The 14,665-nt window shown below is 50.1% G+C and overlaps 1 protein-coding gene across 1 annotated transcript in view; it reads left to right on the top strand.

Moving 5' to 3' along the window:
* The window catches only part of RUBCNL (rubicon like autophagy enhancer), a 31,052-nt gene that overhangs the window by 15,972 nt on the left and 415 nt on the right, over positions 1-14,665 (top strand). Inside the window, exons 5-14 of the mRNA XM_009906269.2 lie at positions 589-796; positions 2,280-2,384; positions 4,711-4,753; positions 5,122-5,254; positions 6,304-6,449; positions 7,725-7,789; positions 9,421-9,659; positions 11,175-11,236; positions 12,209-12,362; positions 12,459-12,549. Of these exons, the coding sequence (XP_009904571.2) occupies positions 589-796; positions 2,280-2,384; positions 4,711-4,753; positions 5,122-5,254; positions 6,304-6,449; positions 7,725-7,789; positions 9,421-9,659; positions 11,175-11,236; positions 12,209-12,362; positions 12,459-12,549 (1,246 nt within the window). The remainder of the gene's footprint in view (positions 1-588; positions 797-2,279; positions 2,385-4,710; positions 4,754-5,121; positions 5,255-6,303; positions 6,450-7,724; positions 7,790-9,420; positions 9,660-11,174; positions 11,237-12,208; positions 12,363-12,458; positions 12,550-14,665) is intronic.

Below are 14,665 nucleotides of genomic sequence, written 5' to 3'. Positions count from 1 at the left end.
ACCTTGCCATCTACAACTGCCTGAAGGGAGGTTGTAGCTAGGTGGGGGTTGGTCTCTTCTCCCAGGCAACCAGCACCAGAACAAGAGGACACAGTCTCAAGCTGTGCCAGGGGAGGTTCAGACTGGATGTTAGGAAGAAATTCTACAGAGAGAGTGATTAGCCATTGGAATGTGCTGCCCAGGGAGGTGGTGGAGTCACCATCACTGGAGGTGTTTAGGAAGGGACTGGATGGGGTGCTTGGTGCCATGGTTTAGTTGATTAGATGGTGTTGGGTGATAGGTTGGACTCGATCTTAAAGGTCCTTTCCAACCTGGTTATTTCTATTCTATTCTACAGCTTGGTGCCATGGTTTAGTTAGTCCTGAGGTGTTGGGTGCTAGGTTGGACTTGATGATCTCTGAGGTCTTTTCCAACCTTATTGATTCTCTGATTCTATTTAAATGAAAGGTTCCATAGCCTTGCACTGTCATTTCTTGACTTGAAAATGTACCGGGGGTGGGAGGGGGAAGAACATTTGTTTTTTTCACTTCATCTCAAGTAACTCTCAACTGCGCTCTGTACTAATGAGTGTTCCCATCTTGTGGCCAGGAAAATGCCCACTTTTTTGTTGCAGACATGATTATAGCATCACTGGAGAAAATGAAATGCAACCTCCTAAGCCAGCAAGCGGAGTCGTGGGGGATGGAGGAAACGAGTGGATCGGACGGCAGCTACCACACCGATTCAGAGTTATCTTCTTACCCTGGAGTGAAGAAGTCTGATTCTTCTGTTGCCTCTTCAGACAGTGGTTATGAAGGCAAGTAACTCAGCCCCCAGTGCAACCTCGCCTGACAGCATTTGCTGATTATTTCTGAGCAAGGAAACACTAAATTAATGTGGGCACTGCTTAGAATGAAACCCCCTGTTACCTTCTTTGAACCTCCTGAGAGCTGTGTTCCTTGAGGATCCTGATGCCACTGGTGTTTTTCTTTGTGGATCAATTTATTCTCTGTGAATGCTCACATCTGACAAAGGAAACAGCACAGGTGTGGCAGTTTAAGGCTGTGCCTCGAAAATTTTCCCCACATCTTGAACAGAAAGTGGTAGAATGTCAATAAATCACCATGGGGTGTAAAAAGGAGAATAATGGCAAGGTCTAAACAATCCCACTGGATGGAACACTAACAAAGCTGGTCTGTGTAGTCTAACTTTCTCTCTCTTCAGCTTCCTCACTCTGGCTGGTGCTTGTGCTTGCTCTCTGCTGACCTTGGCTGTGTTCTTTGTTTTGGCTAAGTACTAACAAACAGCTCCCTGCTCTTTTCTCTCTGTCGTGTGCAGGAGGGTAGGGAGCAGGGAGGGAGAAGCTGCTGTTGGCTCCCCTGGTTTGTTCTTGTGCTGTTTATAAATGGTAAATACCTGTGAACATTGTGCATCTTGTGCATATTCATTGCATTTGATTGTAGACTGTGGTTTTGCTTGTAAATACAGCTTCATTTGCTTCCAGCTGAGCTGGGCTGGCATTTTAATGTTGGGGGGAATTTTCAACCCACCACAGCATGCCAAACTCTATAGAGTGTGCCTCTAGCTCTCTGTTTTCCTCCTTGCTTAAATCCTTTTCTGTACAAAATGAAGCCTGGCTTCTGTCCTTGCTTCTGTCCTTGCTTGCTTGCTTGCTTCTGTCCTTCCTTGCTTGCTTGCTTCTGTCCAGCCAGCCTGATCTAGTGTGAGGTGTCCCTGCCCATGGCAGTGGGGCTGGAACTAGATGATCCTTCTGGTCCCTTCCAACCCTGACTGATACTATGATACCATTATGCAGCAGGCAGATCAGACCATGCAAATTGGTTTGAGTGAAACTGCCCAAAGTATTCATCACATACAGTTAGAGGCAAGATGATGATAAACACTCTTGGCAGTGTACTGCTTGAGTCAGCACATGCATTTTCAAGTAGGTTTTATCCTCCTGAGTAATATGGATCTTAGTGATGGACTTTGGTCTGTAGTCTAATTGACATAACTTCTGGGGAAAAAAGAATGGTATGTTTGTGTGTGAGGAGGAGGAGAGAGACAGCTGATGAAAGCCTTTGGTTTGGTCTCTGGAAGCTTCTTCCTAAGCAACAGGTATGTGCTGTATGACAGAGTCCCAAGGACTGGCTTTCTGCATGCAGGTATAAAAATCAATAGCTCTGTAAATGCAGGCTGTAAGTTTTGGTATATTGATGTTAGAAATAGAAAGTGGTGTTTATATTTATGAGCTGGTGTTTAATACCAGTGCTAATTGGAGTTGTCTCTGTTCTAAACAGGCTCTGCTCTGCTGCCTGTCAGCTCACCAGTCCATCTACCATCACGTCATGAGGCTAGCAGATTTCGTTGCCACAGTGACTCAGAGGATGAATATGTAATTATTGGTAAGGCTTCAACATCAGAACTGCAGGAAAAACTCAGCTCTGCAGTTGAATCTGTTGCATCATTTGGAAAGTCTGCTGACTCAGTAGCTGCTCTTTCAGGAGAAATCACATGAGAAAATGGAAGGATCAATGCAGGCATGACTCCTTGTGAGAATACAGGCAGAAATACCTGCAACAGGCAGGATTTCCTTTCTAGATTGATGAGCTCAACATGGTCTATCCTATCCTATCCTATCATGGTCTATCCTATCCTATCCTATCATGGTCCATCCCATCCCATCCCATTCCATTCCATCCCATCCCATCCCATTCCATTCCATTCCATCCCATCCCATCCCATCCCATCCCATCCTTGCAGTTTAAAGGGTGTGGTGGGCTGACCCTGTCTGGATGCCAGGTGCCCACTAAAACTGTTGTATCTCTCCCCCTCCTCAACTGGACAGGGGAGAGAGATGATGATGAACAGTTTGTAGCTTGAGATAACAACAAGGGGGATCACTCCCTCATTACCATCATGGGCAAAACAGACTTGACTTGAGGAAATCAATTAATTACCAATCAGAGGTGGTGGAGTCACCATCACTGGAGGTGTTCAGCAGGAGACTTGATAGGGTGCTTGGTTGCATGGTTTAGTTGATTAGGTGGTGTTGGATGATAGGTTGGACATGATGATCTTGAAGGTCTCTTCCAACCTGCTTTATTCTATTCAGATCAGAATATGATAATGATAAACAAACTCATTTGAAAACCAGCCTTCCCATATCCCTGCCTTCTTCCTGGGTTCAACCTCACTCCTGATGTCTGTTTTCTTCCTGATCAGCAGCACAGAGGAACTGGGGCTGTGGTCAGTTCATTGCAGCTGTCTCTGCAGCTCCTCTTCCTGAGAAGGGGCAGGACTCTTCACACTCTTCCTCTGTTTCAGTGTGGGGTTCCTCTCACAGGAAACAGATCTCCACAAACTTCTCCATTGTGAGTCTTCCCCACTGGCTGCAGTTATTCATGCACTGCTTCAGTGTGGGTTGCTCCTCAGGGTCACAAGTTCTGCCAGTGAGCCTGCTTGTGCTTGGCCTCCTTTCTTCACAAGTCCACAGGTTAAGCCAGAGGCCTGCTCCAGTGTGGGCTTTTCATAAGGCTACAACTTCCTTTGAGCATCCACCTGCTGCCGGTGGGTATTTGCTCCACCATTAACCTCATTAGGCTGTAGGGAGTCAGCCTGCCTCACCATGATCTTCACAGGCTGCAGGGGAATCTGCTCTCATGCCTGGAGCACCTCCTCCCCCTCTTCCACCTATCTTGGTGTCTGCAGAGTTTTTCTTCTCACTCACATAATCTTACACCTCTCTCTCTGGCTGCTGCTGTGCAGTTTTGTCCTTCTTAAATATGCTATTATGGAGGCACTACCATCATTGCTGATGGGCTCAGACTTGGCCAGCAGGAGGTCTGTCATTGGCTCTGTCAGAGACAGGGGAAGCTTCTAGCAGCTTCTGATAGAAGCCATCCATGCTGCACACAAAACCTTTCCACACAAACACAGTACAGGGACTGAAACTGTGGATTAAACACAATGAATGTGGGTGAGCGAAGTGTGAAACCAGCAGAGCCTTATCCAACTCTCAGAGAATTTAGGAGATTCCAATTTCCTAATTAAAGAGGTTGATTAGGTTTTAGGCAGCCCTCTCTGTGCTTTGGGACTAGAGCAGAACATCTGTCCCTTTATAGTCATCAATGTTCTACTTCTCCCCAGGGCATCCCAAGTTTCTTTGGGATGTCCTGAAGAGAAGGTTCTGATTTTTACAGGAGCAGAAACAGAAACCATTAAATTAGCCTCAGCATCTTTTATCTTTTTATCTTTTCCTGCTAACAAATACTTTATTGTTGCCTTTGGCTTTGGAGATTCACTTACAACTACCTGAAGTTGTAGCCATGTGGGGGTTGGTCTCTTCTGCCAGGCAACCAGCACCAGAACAGGAGGACACAGTCTCAAGCTGTGCCAGGGGAGGTTTAGGCTGGATGTGAGGAAGAATTTCTTCCCAGCAAGAGAGACTGGCCTTTGGAATGTGCTGCCCAGGGAGGTGGTGGAGTCACCATCCCTGGAGGTGTTTAGGAAGAGACTGGATGGGGCTCTTGGTGCCGTGGTTTAGTTGATTAGATGGTGTTGGGTGCTAGGTTGGACTCGATGATATCAAAGGTCTTTTCCAACCTGGTTAGTTCTATTCTTTATTTGAAACTCACAGTGTGGTAGCACAGAAGTTAGATTTAAAAGAGTGCTGAGTAACAGAAGCTTTGTTTCTTAGATGGCCTGATAAAACTTTCTCCTTTACTGCAGAACTTGAAGACCTTGAAAATCTGTCTGTCGCTCCAGATGAAAGGTAACGCTGTGTGTGGTTACTATAATAGCTGTTGGCACTCACTACCTACTACTGTTGGACCAGCTTTCTGGTGACTCTTCTGGCTGGGGCTGGGAAAGTGTGGGAGTGGTGACTTTGGTCCTCCTAGGGCCTGGGAAGGAATGTTGCCTGACAGCAACGTCTGTCGCGCTTGGTGTAGCCGAGCGTTTCCCCAGCCCTAGAGTCTTGCTGGAGGGTGGCGGCTGTGGCTCTGCAAGGGCCTGGGTGTATCAAAGCAAAGTGATGAGGTAGAAGGAACAGGACAAACCTTCTCAGGGGTGTAGAAGAGGCAGGTGGAGGTGCTGATGGCCTGCTGCTCTTTTTCACTGCCTGTGTCTTTTGACTTTCAGATCTGCTGTGGAAGCAGGCAGCTGCTCTGCTGAAGCCACAGCCCAGGAGTTGTGCAGAGCCTTCAGAAAGCACTGGTTGCAGACAGAGCCTGCAGTCCAACTGCCTGCTTGCCTGAGCTCATCTAAGCAGAGAGTGAGTCTGAGCCAAAAACAGTGGACTCTTTATTCAGTTCCCCAAACAATCATTGTCTCACTGCAGCTGCTTCACTGCTAGGGAAAGGGGGAAGCTGCATGGGAAAAAAAAAACAAGAGTTAAAATAATACAGATGAGTATTTAGAGTTTGAGTTCACTTTAGATACACTGGTAGATAATATCTCTTTAATCTTCAGCACATTTAGTACTGTGTTCAGTTCTGGGCCCCTCAGTTTAAGAAGGACATTGAGACACTTGAACGTGTCCAGAGAAGGGCCACGAGGCTGGGGAGAGGCCTTGAGCACAGCCCTGTGAGGAGAGGCTGAGGGAGCTGGGGTTGCTTAGCCTGGAGAAGAGGAGGCTCAGGGGTGACCTCATTGCCCTCTACAACTACCTGAAAGGGGTTGTAGCCAGGAAGGGGTTGGTCTCTTCTCCCAGGCAACCAGCACCAGAACAAGAGGACACAGTCTCAAGCTGTGCCGTGGGGGTTTAGGCTGGAGGTGAGGAGAAAGTTCTTCACCGAGAGAGTTGTTCACCATTGGAATGTGCTGCCCAGGAAGGTGGTGGAGTCACCATCCCTGGAGGTGTTCAAGAGGGGATTGGATGTGGCACTTGGTGCCATGGTCTAGCCATGAGGTCTGTGGTGACAGGTTGGACTGGATGATCTCTGAGGTCTCTTCCAACCTTAGTGATACTGTGAAGATGTGCAGCTTTGAACAATTAGGATGTAATATTGTCTGGGACTGATTCTGGGACTGAGGGAGGACACTGCAGAGGTGGAAAAACTGAGCTTTGAAATCCTGGAGTACAAAAAGAGACGTGTCCTGACATGTAACAGATATCCAAATGATGATCTGTTCATCTTTTTTGCCCAGGGAGGTGGTGGAGTCACCATCCCTGGAGGTGTTCAAGAGGGGATTGGATGTGGCACTTGGTGCCATGGTTTAGTAGTCCTGAGGTGTTGGCTGACAGGTTGGACTTGATGATCTTTGAGGTCTTTTCCAACTTTATTGATTGTATGATCTTCATGAATTTGTCTTTCCCAATAGTCTGTACCAAAGGAAGATATTCCAAGGGAGCTTGAGTCCAGTTTGAATCTGGCTGAAGAAATAAAGGTCATGTCCAAGTTAAGAGGATCTTCTGGCTGGGCTCCACCAAGATCACAAATTATACTTAATATTCACCCTTCAGAGAAGTAAGTCCAAGGGATCTGAGCATTGTTGTTTAGTACAGCATGGGGATTTGTCTCAATCTGTGTTCTGTTCTGGGCCCCTCAGTTCAGGAAAGATGTTGAGTTGCTGGAGGGTGTCCAGAGAAGGGCAACAAAGCTGGGGAGGGGTTTGGAGCACAGCCCTGTGAGGAGAGGCTGAGGGAGCTGGGGTTGCTTAGCCTGCAGAAGAGGAGGCTCAGGGGAGACCTTGCTCTCTCCAACTGCCTGAAGGGAGGTTGTAGCCAGGTGGGGGTTGGTCTCTTCTCCCAGGCAAGCAGCACCAGAACAAGAGGACACAGTCTCAAGCTGTGCCAGGGGAGGTTTAGGCTGGATGTTAGGAAGAAGTTCTTCCCAGAAAGAGAGATTTGCCATGGGAATGTGCTGCCCAGGCAGGTGGTGGAGTCACCATCCCTGGAGGTGTTTAAGAAGAGCCTGGATGGGGCACTTGGTGCCATGGTTTAGTTGATGAGATGGTGTTGGGTGATAGGTTGGACTTGATGATCTCAAAAGATCTTTTACAACCTGGTTAATTCTATTCTACTCTTCTGAAGTTGATAACCTCCCAGGCTGCTTTTTAACAGAACCTAAGGTTAGAGCTAGTTCATGTCACAGCTTTCTGCAGTGTCTGTCACCAGCTTCTCTTTCCCAATTAGCATGGTATGTGCACTTGACACGTGGTAATACACATACCCTTTGGTGTTATGGTGGCAGTGAGCATAGCTGGACTCCTAAAAGCTTTGATTTTGCAAGAATACCTGGGGAGCATTCTTGAGAGTTTCCCCACTTCCCTGATGATATTTTATGGGTAGTAGGTTTTCAGCAAGCACGAAGAAATCAGGTCACGTGTGGGGAAACTCCTGCCTTGCTCTGTATAAAGTGCTGCTAAATGCATACAGCAGGCAAACTCACTAATTCCATGAGTGGATGGAGGTCCAGTTGCTTTTTCAATTGCAGATGTGGCTTTTACCCTCCTCTTTCCCTCTTGATATTGCTGGTACCTTAAGAAATGGAACAAAATTTCATTGTCTTGGGAAGCCATATTCAGAAGCAGTAATAGAATAGCTGAATATCTGCAGAATAGCTTGGAGACTCCCACTAAAATAATAGTTTCCATCTCCTTCCAGATCCCCTTTCTTTGTGGGGAGCAATAGGAGTTGGATCTAATGGGGACATTTTCAGTGTAGCTCTCTTGCACTTTGTGAGAATGCTATCTACACTCTTTTGTTTGCTGAAGGGTCTAACTATATGCTCTGTATGCAGGAGAGATGCAGTGGTGGCTGCCCAAAACTTCACATGTGTTGGCTGTGGAACCCCAATAGAAAGCAGTAAGTATTAATAAAAGGGAAACCCAGTAATAAATCAGTGATTGTCTCAATCTGTGTCCAGTTCTGGGCCCCTCAGTTTAAGAAGGGCATTGAGACACTTGAATGTGTCCAGAGAAGGGCAACCAGGCTGGGGAGAGGTCTGGAGCACAGCCCTGTGAGGAGAGGCTGAGGGAGCTGGGGTTGCTTAGCCTGCAGAAGAGGAGGCTCAGGGGAGACCTTCTTGCTGTCTACAATTCCCTGAAGGGAGGTTGTAGCCAGGTGGGGGTTGGTCTCTTCTCCCAGGCAACCAGCACCAGAACAAGAGGACACAGTCTCAAGCTGTGCCAGGGGAAGGTTAAGCTGGAGGTGAAGAGAAAGTTCTTCACAGAGAGTTGTTAGCCGTTGGAATGTGCTGCCCAGGGAGGTGGTGGAGTCACCATGACTGGAGGTGTTCAAGAGGGGCTTGGACATGGCACTTGGTGCCATGGTTTAGGTAGTCCTGAGGTGTTGGGTGCTAGGTTGGACTTGATGATCTCAAAGGTCTCTTCCAACCTGGTTAATTCTTTTCTATTCGAAAACCCCAAAGATCCCAAACCAAACCCAACAAACCAAATCCAACAAACCAAACCCAAACCAAAAGGCCCTAAGCAAAATAGCAGCAAAACCAAAACCAACCCCAAAGACCCTAAACAAAGCCCAACAAACCAAAGGGCATCCCCGGGAGACCCCCGAGGTGAAACCGCAGCCCAGGGGACGTCCAAAGCAAAACCGCAGCCTGGGAGACCCCCCAAGGGAAACCGCAGCCCGGGAGACCCCCAAAGCAAAACCGCAGCCCAGGAGACCCCCCAAGGGAAACTGCAGCCCAGGGGACGTCCAAAGGGAAAGCGCAGCCCGGGAGACCCCCAAGGGGAAACCGCAGCCCAGGGTACGTCCAAAGCAAAACCGCAGCCCGGGAGACCCCCCAAGGGAAACCGCAGCCCGGGAGACCCCCAAAGCAAAACTGCAGCCTGGGAGACCCCCCAAGGGAAACTGCAGCCAGGGAGACCCCCTGAGGGAAACCGCAGCCTGGGGGACCCCCCAAGGGAAACCGCAGCCCAGGGGACGTCCAAAGCAAAACCGCAGCCCGGGAGACCCCCAAAGCAAAACTGCAGCCCAGGGGGACGTCCAAAGCAAAACCGCAGCCCGGGAGACCCCCAAGGGGAAACTGCAGCCCAGGGGACGTCCAAAGCAAAACCTCAGCCCGGGAGACCCCCAAGGGGAAACCGCAGCCCAGGAGACCTCCCAAGGGAAACCGCAGCCCAGGGGATGTCCAAAGCAAAACCACAGCCCAGGGGACCCCCCAAGGTGAAACCGCAGCCCAGGAGACCCCCCAAGGGAAGCTGCAGCCCAGGGGATGTCCAAAGCAAAACCACAGCCCGGGAGACCCCCAAGGGGAAACCGCAGCCCAGGAGACCTCCCAAGGGAAACCGCAGCCCAGGGGATGTCCAAAGCAAAACCGCAGCCCAGGGGACCCCCCCAAGGTGAAACCGCAGCCCGGGGGACCCCCGAGCGTAACCCCATACCCCTCACTCTTCAGACAGAACAGGCATAGAGATGCGAGCTCTGTCCTATGACTGCTGGAGCTCCTCAGTTCCTTTTCCTTCTCCCTGCAGAATACGTTAGGAGACTGCGCTACTGTGACTACCTGGGCAAATACTTCTGTGCCTGCTGCCATAGCTACGCCCAGTCTTTCATTCCTGCCCGAGTCCTTTTGAAGTGGGACTTCAAGAAGTACTACGTGTGCAACTTCTCCAAGCGCCTGCTGGACAGCATATGGCAGCACCCGATTTTCAACCTGGAGTCTGTTAACAAAGGCCTCTACACAAAAAGCAAAGAAATGGACAGGGTGAGGGTAAGTGTGACCTTTTTCTTTCACTGTGGTGACTCGTGGGTCTGAGAGTTTGGGGAAGAACTCCTTAAGGCAGGTTGTCCTTTGTGGTGTGTGGATGTGAGGAGGTGGAAAAGGGTCTGGGGGTACTGGTTGATAGTAGGTTGAACAGGAGCCAGGAGTGTGCCCAGGTGGCCAAGAAGGCCAATGGCATCCTGGCCTGCATCAGGAATAATGTGGCCAGCAGGAGCAGGGAAGTCATTGTGCCCCTGGACTCAGCACTGCTTAGGCCACACCTTGAGTCCTGTGTCCAGTTCTGGGCCCCTCAGGTTAGGAAAGATGTTGAGTTGCTGGAAGGTGTCCAGAGAAGGGCAACAAAGCTGGGGAGGGGTCTGGAGCACAGCCCTGGGAGGAGAGGCTGAGGGAGCTGGGGTTGCTTAGCCTGGAGAAGAGGTGGCTCAGGGGAGACCTTCTTGCTGTCTCCAACTCCCTGAAGGGAGGTTGTAGCCAGGTGGGGGTTGGTCTCTTCTCCCAGGCAAGCAGCACCAGAACAAGAGGACACAGTCTCAAGCTGCACCAGGGGAGGTTTAGGCTGGAGGTTAGGAAGAAGTTCTTCCCAGCAAGAGAGATTGGCATTGGGATGTGCTGCCCAGGGAGGTGGTGGAGTCACCATCACTGTGTTTAAAAAGAGCCTGGATGAGGCACTTTTCCAACCTGCTTAATTCTGTATCTGGTTTCTCAAGACTTAGACTTGTCCCATCACCACTCCTGGGAATTCCCCTATCTCCCCTCAGGTGAGGGAGCGGGGAGGAAGAAGCTGCCAACCTATGCCAAAGCTCTCATTTTCCCCTTGTATTTGGGAGATGTTTTCTTACTGCTTTCCAGTTTTAGTTCATGGAGGGGAGATAGACTTCTGCAGTGAATAGAATTAACCAGGTTGGAAAAAATACCTTGGAGATCAAGTCCAACCTATCACCCAGCACCATCTAATCAACTAAACCATGGCACCAAGCACCCCATCCAGTCTCTTCCTAAACACCTCCAGTGATGGTGGCTCCACCACCTCCCTGGGCAGCACATTCCAATGGCCAGTCACTCTCTCTGAAGAATTTCTTCCTGACATCCAGCCTAAAGGAGGTGTAGCTTGTGTGGAAGGGACAGGAGGCACCCAGCCTGAACTGCCACAAAGATTTAGCTGTTCCTGCACACATTTGGGTCTGGCATCTTGGTGTGCTGACATGGAACCATTTGTATCGTTAGGAATTGCTTCCCTTGTAGCCTCTGCTGTCCTTGGCATTTCAAGCATAAGAAAATACTTTCTTTTTCTTTCTTTTAATTCTGTGCTGAGTGTGAAGTTCCTGTTCTAGGTGTTGCTCTCCTGTTCTAGGTGTTGCTCTCCTGTTCTAGGTGTTGCTCTCCTGTTCTAGGTGTTGCTCGAGGTGCTGACAAGGGCATTCTAACTCAGTAGTGGCTTCTTCACTTCTAAATGCAATTGCTTTCCACTTAAAAATGGTTTTCCTTTTCCCCTTCATCTTTCAGGAGGTACAAGAGCAGCTGTTTCATTTAAAGAAGCTCTTGAAAACCTGCAGATTTGGTGAAAGGTAAGGGCTATGATCAGGCATGAAAAATAGCTTATTAAAACATACCTCCATTTAAGAAGGATATTGAGACACTTGAGTGTGTCCAGAGAAGGGCAATGAGGCTGGGGAGAGGTCTGGAGCACAAGCCCTGTGAGGAGAGGCTGAGGGAGCTGGGGTTGCTTAGCCTGGAGAAGAGGAGGTTCAGGGGAGACCTTGCTGTCTCCAACTCCCTGAAGGGAGGTTGTAGCCAGGTGGGGGTTGGTCTCTTCTCCCAGGCAACCAGCACCAGAACAAGAGGATGCAGCCTCAAGCTGTGCCAGGGGAGTTTTAGGCTGGAGGTTAGGAAGTTCTTCCCAGCAAGAGAGATTGGCCATTGGAATGTGCTGCCCAGGGAGGTGGTGGAGTCACCATCCCTGGAGGTGTTCAAGAGGGGATTGGACGTGGCACTTGAAGCCATGGTTTAGTTAGTCGTGAGGTGTTGGGTGCTAGGTTGGACTTGATGATCTCTGAGTTCTTTTCCAACCTTATTGATTCTCTGATTCTAAGGTGCTTTTAGACCCTTCTTCCAAAGACACTTGAGTGCAGTTTTAAGTGAGCTCCTGTGATCATTAGGCAAAATTCTGATAACAAATCTTGCTTACTAGCAAGTCACCCTAGCTTATCACATTAATAGTTAATCACAATAATTAATTAATGCTATCTGGGATTCCACCTTAATGTGGAAAGAACTCTCTGCACATTAAGAACTGCTGGAATAACTGTGCATGGCAAAGGCCAAAGCCTGAAGAATGCACCTTTAAAGCAGACATTTAAATCCTTCATTTCATGTTGATGTGATCTCAAACTGGGGGGGAAGGTAGGACTTAGCCTGAGCTCGCCTGTTGTGATCCCTCGGTGACTGAAGAAGCGACAGAGGCTTAGCTTTCAAACATGCTTGAAAACCTGCTCTTTGTTACTTGCTGTGGGTTCTTAGTTCCCTCTTTCTCTTTGCAGTGTACTGAGGCAGTTTGAGCAGGTCCCCAGCCACCTGACAGAGGAGCTGCACCTCTTCTCACTGGATGATCTGGTGAAGATCAAACGAGGGCAGTTGCTGCCCCTTCTTAAGGATGTTCTGAAGAGCTCCACCTCACACATAGATGGTTGTGAGGTGAGGAATAGGGATGTTTGTCACTGCTGATGTTCCCCAGTAATGGATTTGTTTGTAGATTAAATCCACTCTTTTGCTGCCTTTGTTTCCTTGTAGCTGTGTCAAGCAAAGGGGTTTATCTGTGAATTCTGTCAGAGTGCAGATCTGCTCTTTCCACACCAGACCGCCAAATGCAGAAGGTGCACAGGTATGTTCCAGACTAGACATTTGTCTGTCTTCCTCCTGGGGGATGTTGGGGTGTTTGCAACAAAAATCAACAACATCAAAAACCACAACCCCCCAAAAAACCCCAGCCATAAAAAAAAGCCTGCAGAAAAAAATAACCTTCCAAAACCTAAACACAATGGGAAAAATAAAAGGCAAACAAAACCAACCGCCCACCCAACCTGCTAGCCCCCCCACTCCAACCTGCCAGCCCCCCCACTCTAACCCCCCCCTCCAACCTGCCAGACCCCCCACTCTAACCCCCCCCTCCAACCTGCCAGCCCCCCCACTCTAACCCCCCCACTCCAACCTGCCAGCCCCCCCACTCTAACCCCCCCACTCCAACCTGCCAGCCCCCCCACTCTAAACCCCCCCCCTCCAACCTGCCAGCCCCCCCACTCTAACCCCCCCACTCCAACCTGCCAGCCCCCCCACTCTAAACCCCCCCCTCCAACCTGCCAGCCCCCCCACTCTAAACCCCCCCCTCCAACCTGCCAGCCCCCCCCCACTCTAACCCCCCACTCCAACCTGCCAGACCCCCCACTCTAACCCCCCCACTCCAACCTGCCAGCCCCCCCACTCTAACCCCCCCACTCCAACCTGCCAGCCCCCCCACTCTAACCCCCCCACTCCAACCTGCCAGCCCCCCCACTCTAAACCCCCCCCTCCAACCTGCCAGCCCCCCCACTCTAAACCCCCCCCTCCAACCTGCCAGCCCCCCCCACTCTAAACCCCCCACTCCAACCTGCCAGCCCCCCCCACTCTAACCCCCCCACTCCAACCTGCCAGCCCCCCCCACTCCAACCTGCCAGCCCCCCACTCCAACCCCCCACTCCAACCAGCCAGCCCCCTCACCCCCCCCAGCCCCACTCCAACCAGCCAGCCCCCTCACCCCCCCCCAGCCCCACTCCAACCAGCCAGCCCCCTCACCCCCCCCCTGCCCCCCCCTCCAAGCAACCCTGCCCCCCCCTCCAAGCAACCCTGCCCCCCCCTCCAAGCAACCCTGCCCCACTCCAAGCAAGCCACCAACCCAACCCTCAACACAACAACAACAAAAACCCCACAGGAGCAAATCAAACCCAAACCAAAGAAAAGACCAAAACCAAACAACCCCAACAAAATGAGCAGACCAAAAGCACCAAACCGAACCCCAACCAAACAGAAAAGCCTCTTCAGACCTATATGAAGGAAACATTGAGAACTTGCTTCCCTGGAAGCACACCTAGTTGAAAACCACAGTTAGAATCACAGAATAGATTTGGTTGGAAGAGATCTCCAAGATCATCTAGTCCAGCCTTTGACCCAGCATGGCAAGGTCTACCTACACTAAACCATGGCCACCTGCTGTTTTTAAACACCTCCAGGGCTGGTGTCTCCACCATTGCTCTGGGCAGATCATTCCAATGTTTGATAACCCTTTCACTGAAGAAATATTTCCATATATGCAGCCTAAACCTCCCCTGGCACAGCTTGTAGCGTGCACCTTTGAAAACCAACCTGTTTCCAGCTGTCCTGCATCAGTGAATTCAGGGAGCAAAACCAAGGACTTGCCTGAACTCAATTATGGCTAAAGGGGGGAGGCTATTTTTCAGACCTAGACATGAGAGAGAACCTGAGAGAGAGTGATGCACTGCTGTGAGAGCTTGCTGACACTCGTTGTACATCTGGGGAATCTTAACCAAAATGTTTAGTTATTTCATCCATGGTTATTGTCCTGGCTTCTCTTTACTTTTCTAGGCCACACCTTGAGTCCTGGGTCCAGTTCTGGGCCCCTCAGTTTAGGAAAGATGTTGAGGTGCTGGAAGGTGTCCAGAGAAGGGCAACAAAGCTGGGGAGGGGTCTGGAGCACAGCCCTGTGAGGAGAGGATGAGGGAGCTGGGGTTGCTTAGCCTGCAGAAGAGGAGGCTCAGAGGAGGGCTGCTTGCTCTCTCCAACTCCCTGAAGGGAGGTTGTAGCCAGGTGGGGGTTGGTCTCTTCTCCCAGGCAACCAGCACCAGAACAAGAGGGCACAGCCTCAAGCTGTGCCAGGGGAGGTTTAGGCTGGATGTTAGGAAGAAGTTCTTCCCAGAAAGAGAGATTGGCCATAGGAATGTGCTGCC

Source organism: Dryobates pubescens, chromosome 7 (assembly GCF_014839835.1).
Source record: "Dryobates pubescens isolate bDryPub1 chromosome 7, bDryPub1.pri, whole genome shotgun sequence".
NCBI lineage: Eukaryota > Metazoa > Chordata > Aves > Piciformes > Picidae > Dryobates > Dryobates pubescens.
This window is presented reverse-complemented; position numbering and strand designations above follow the sequence as displayed.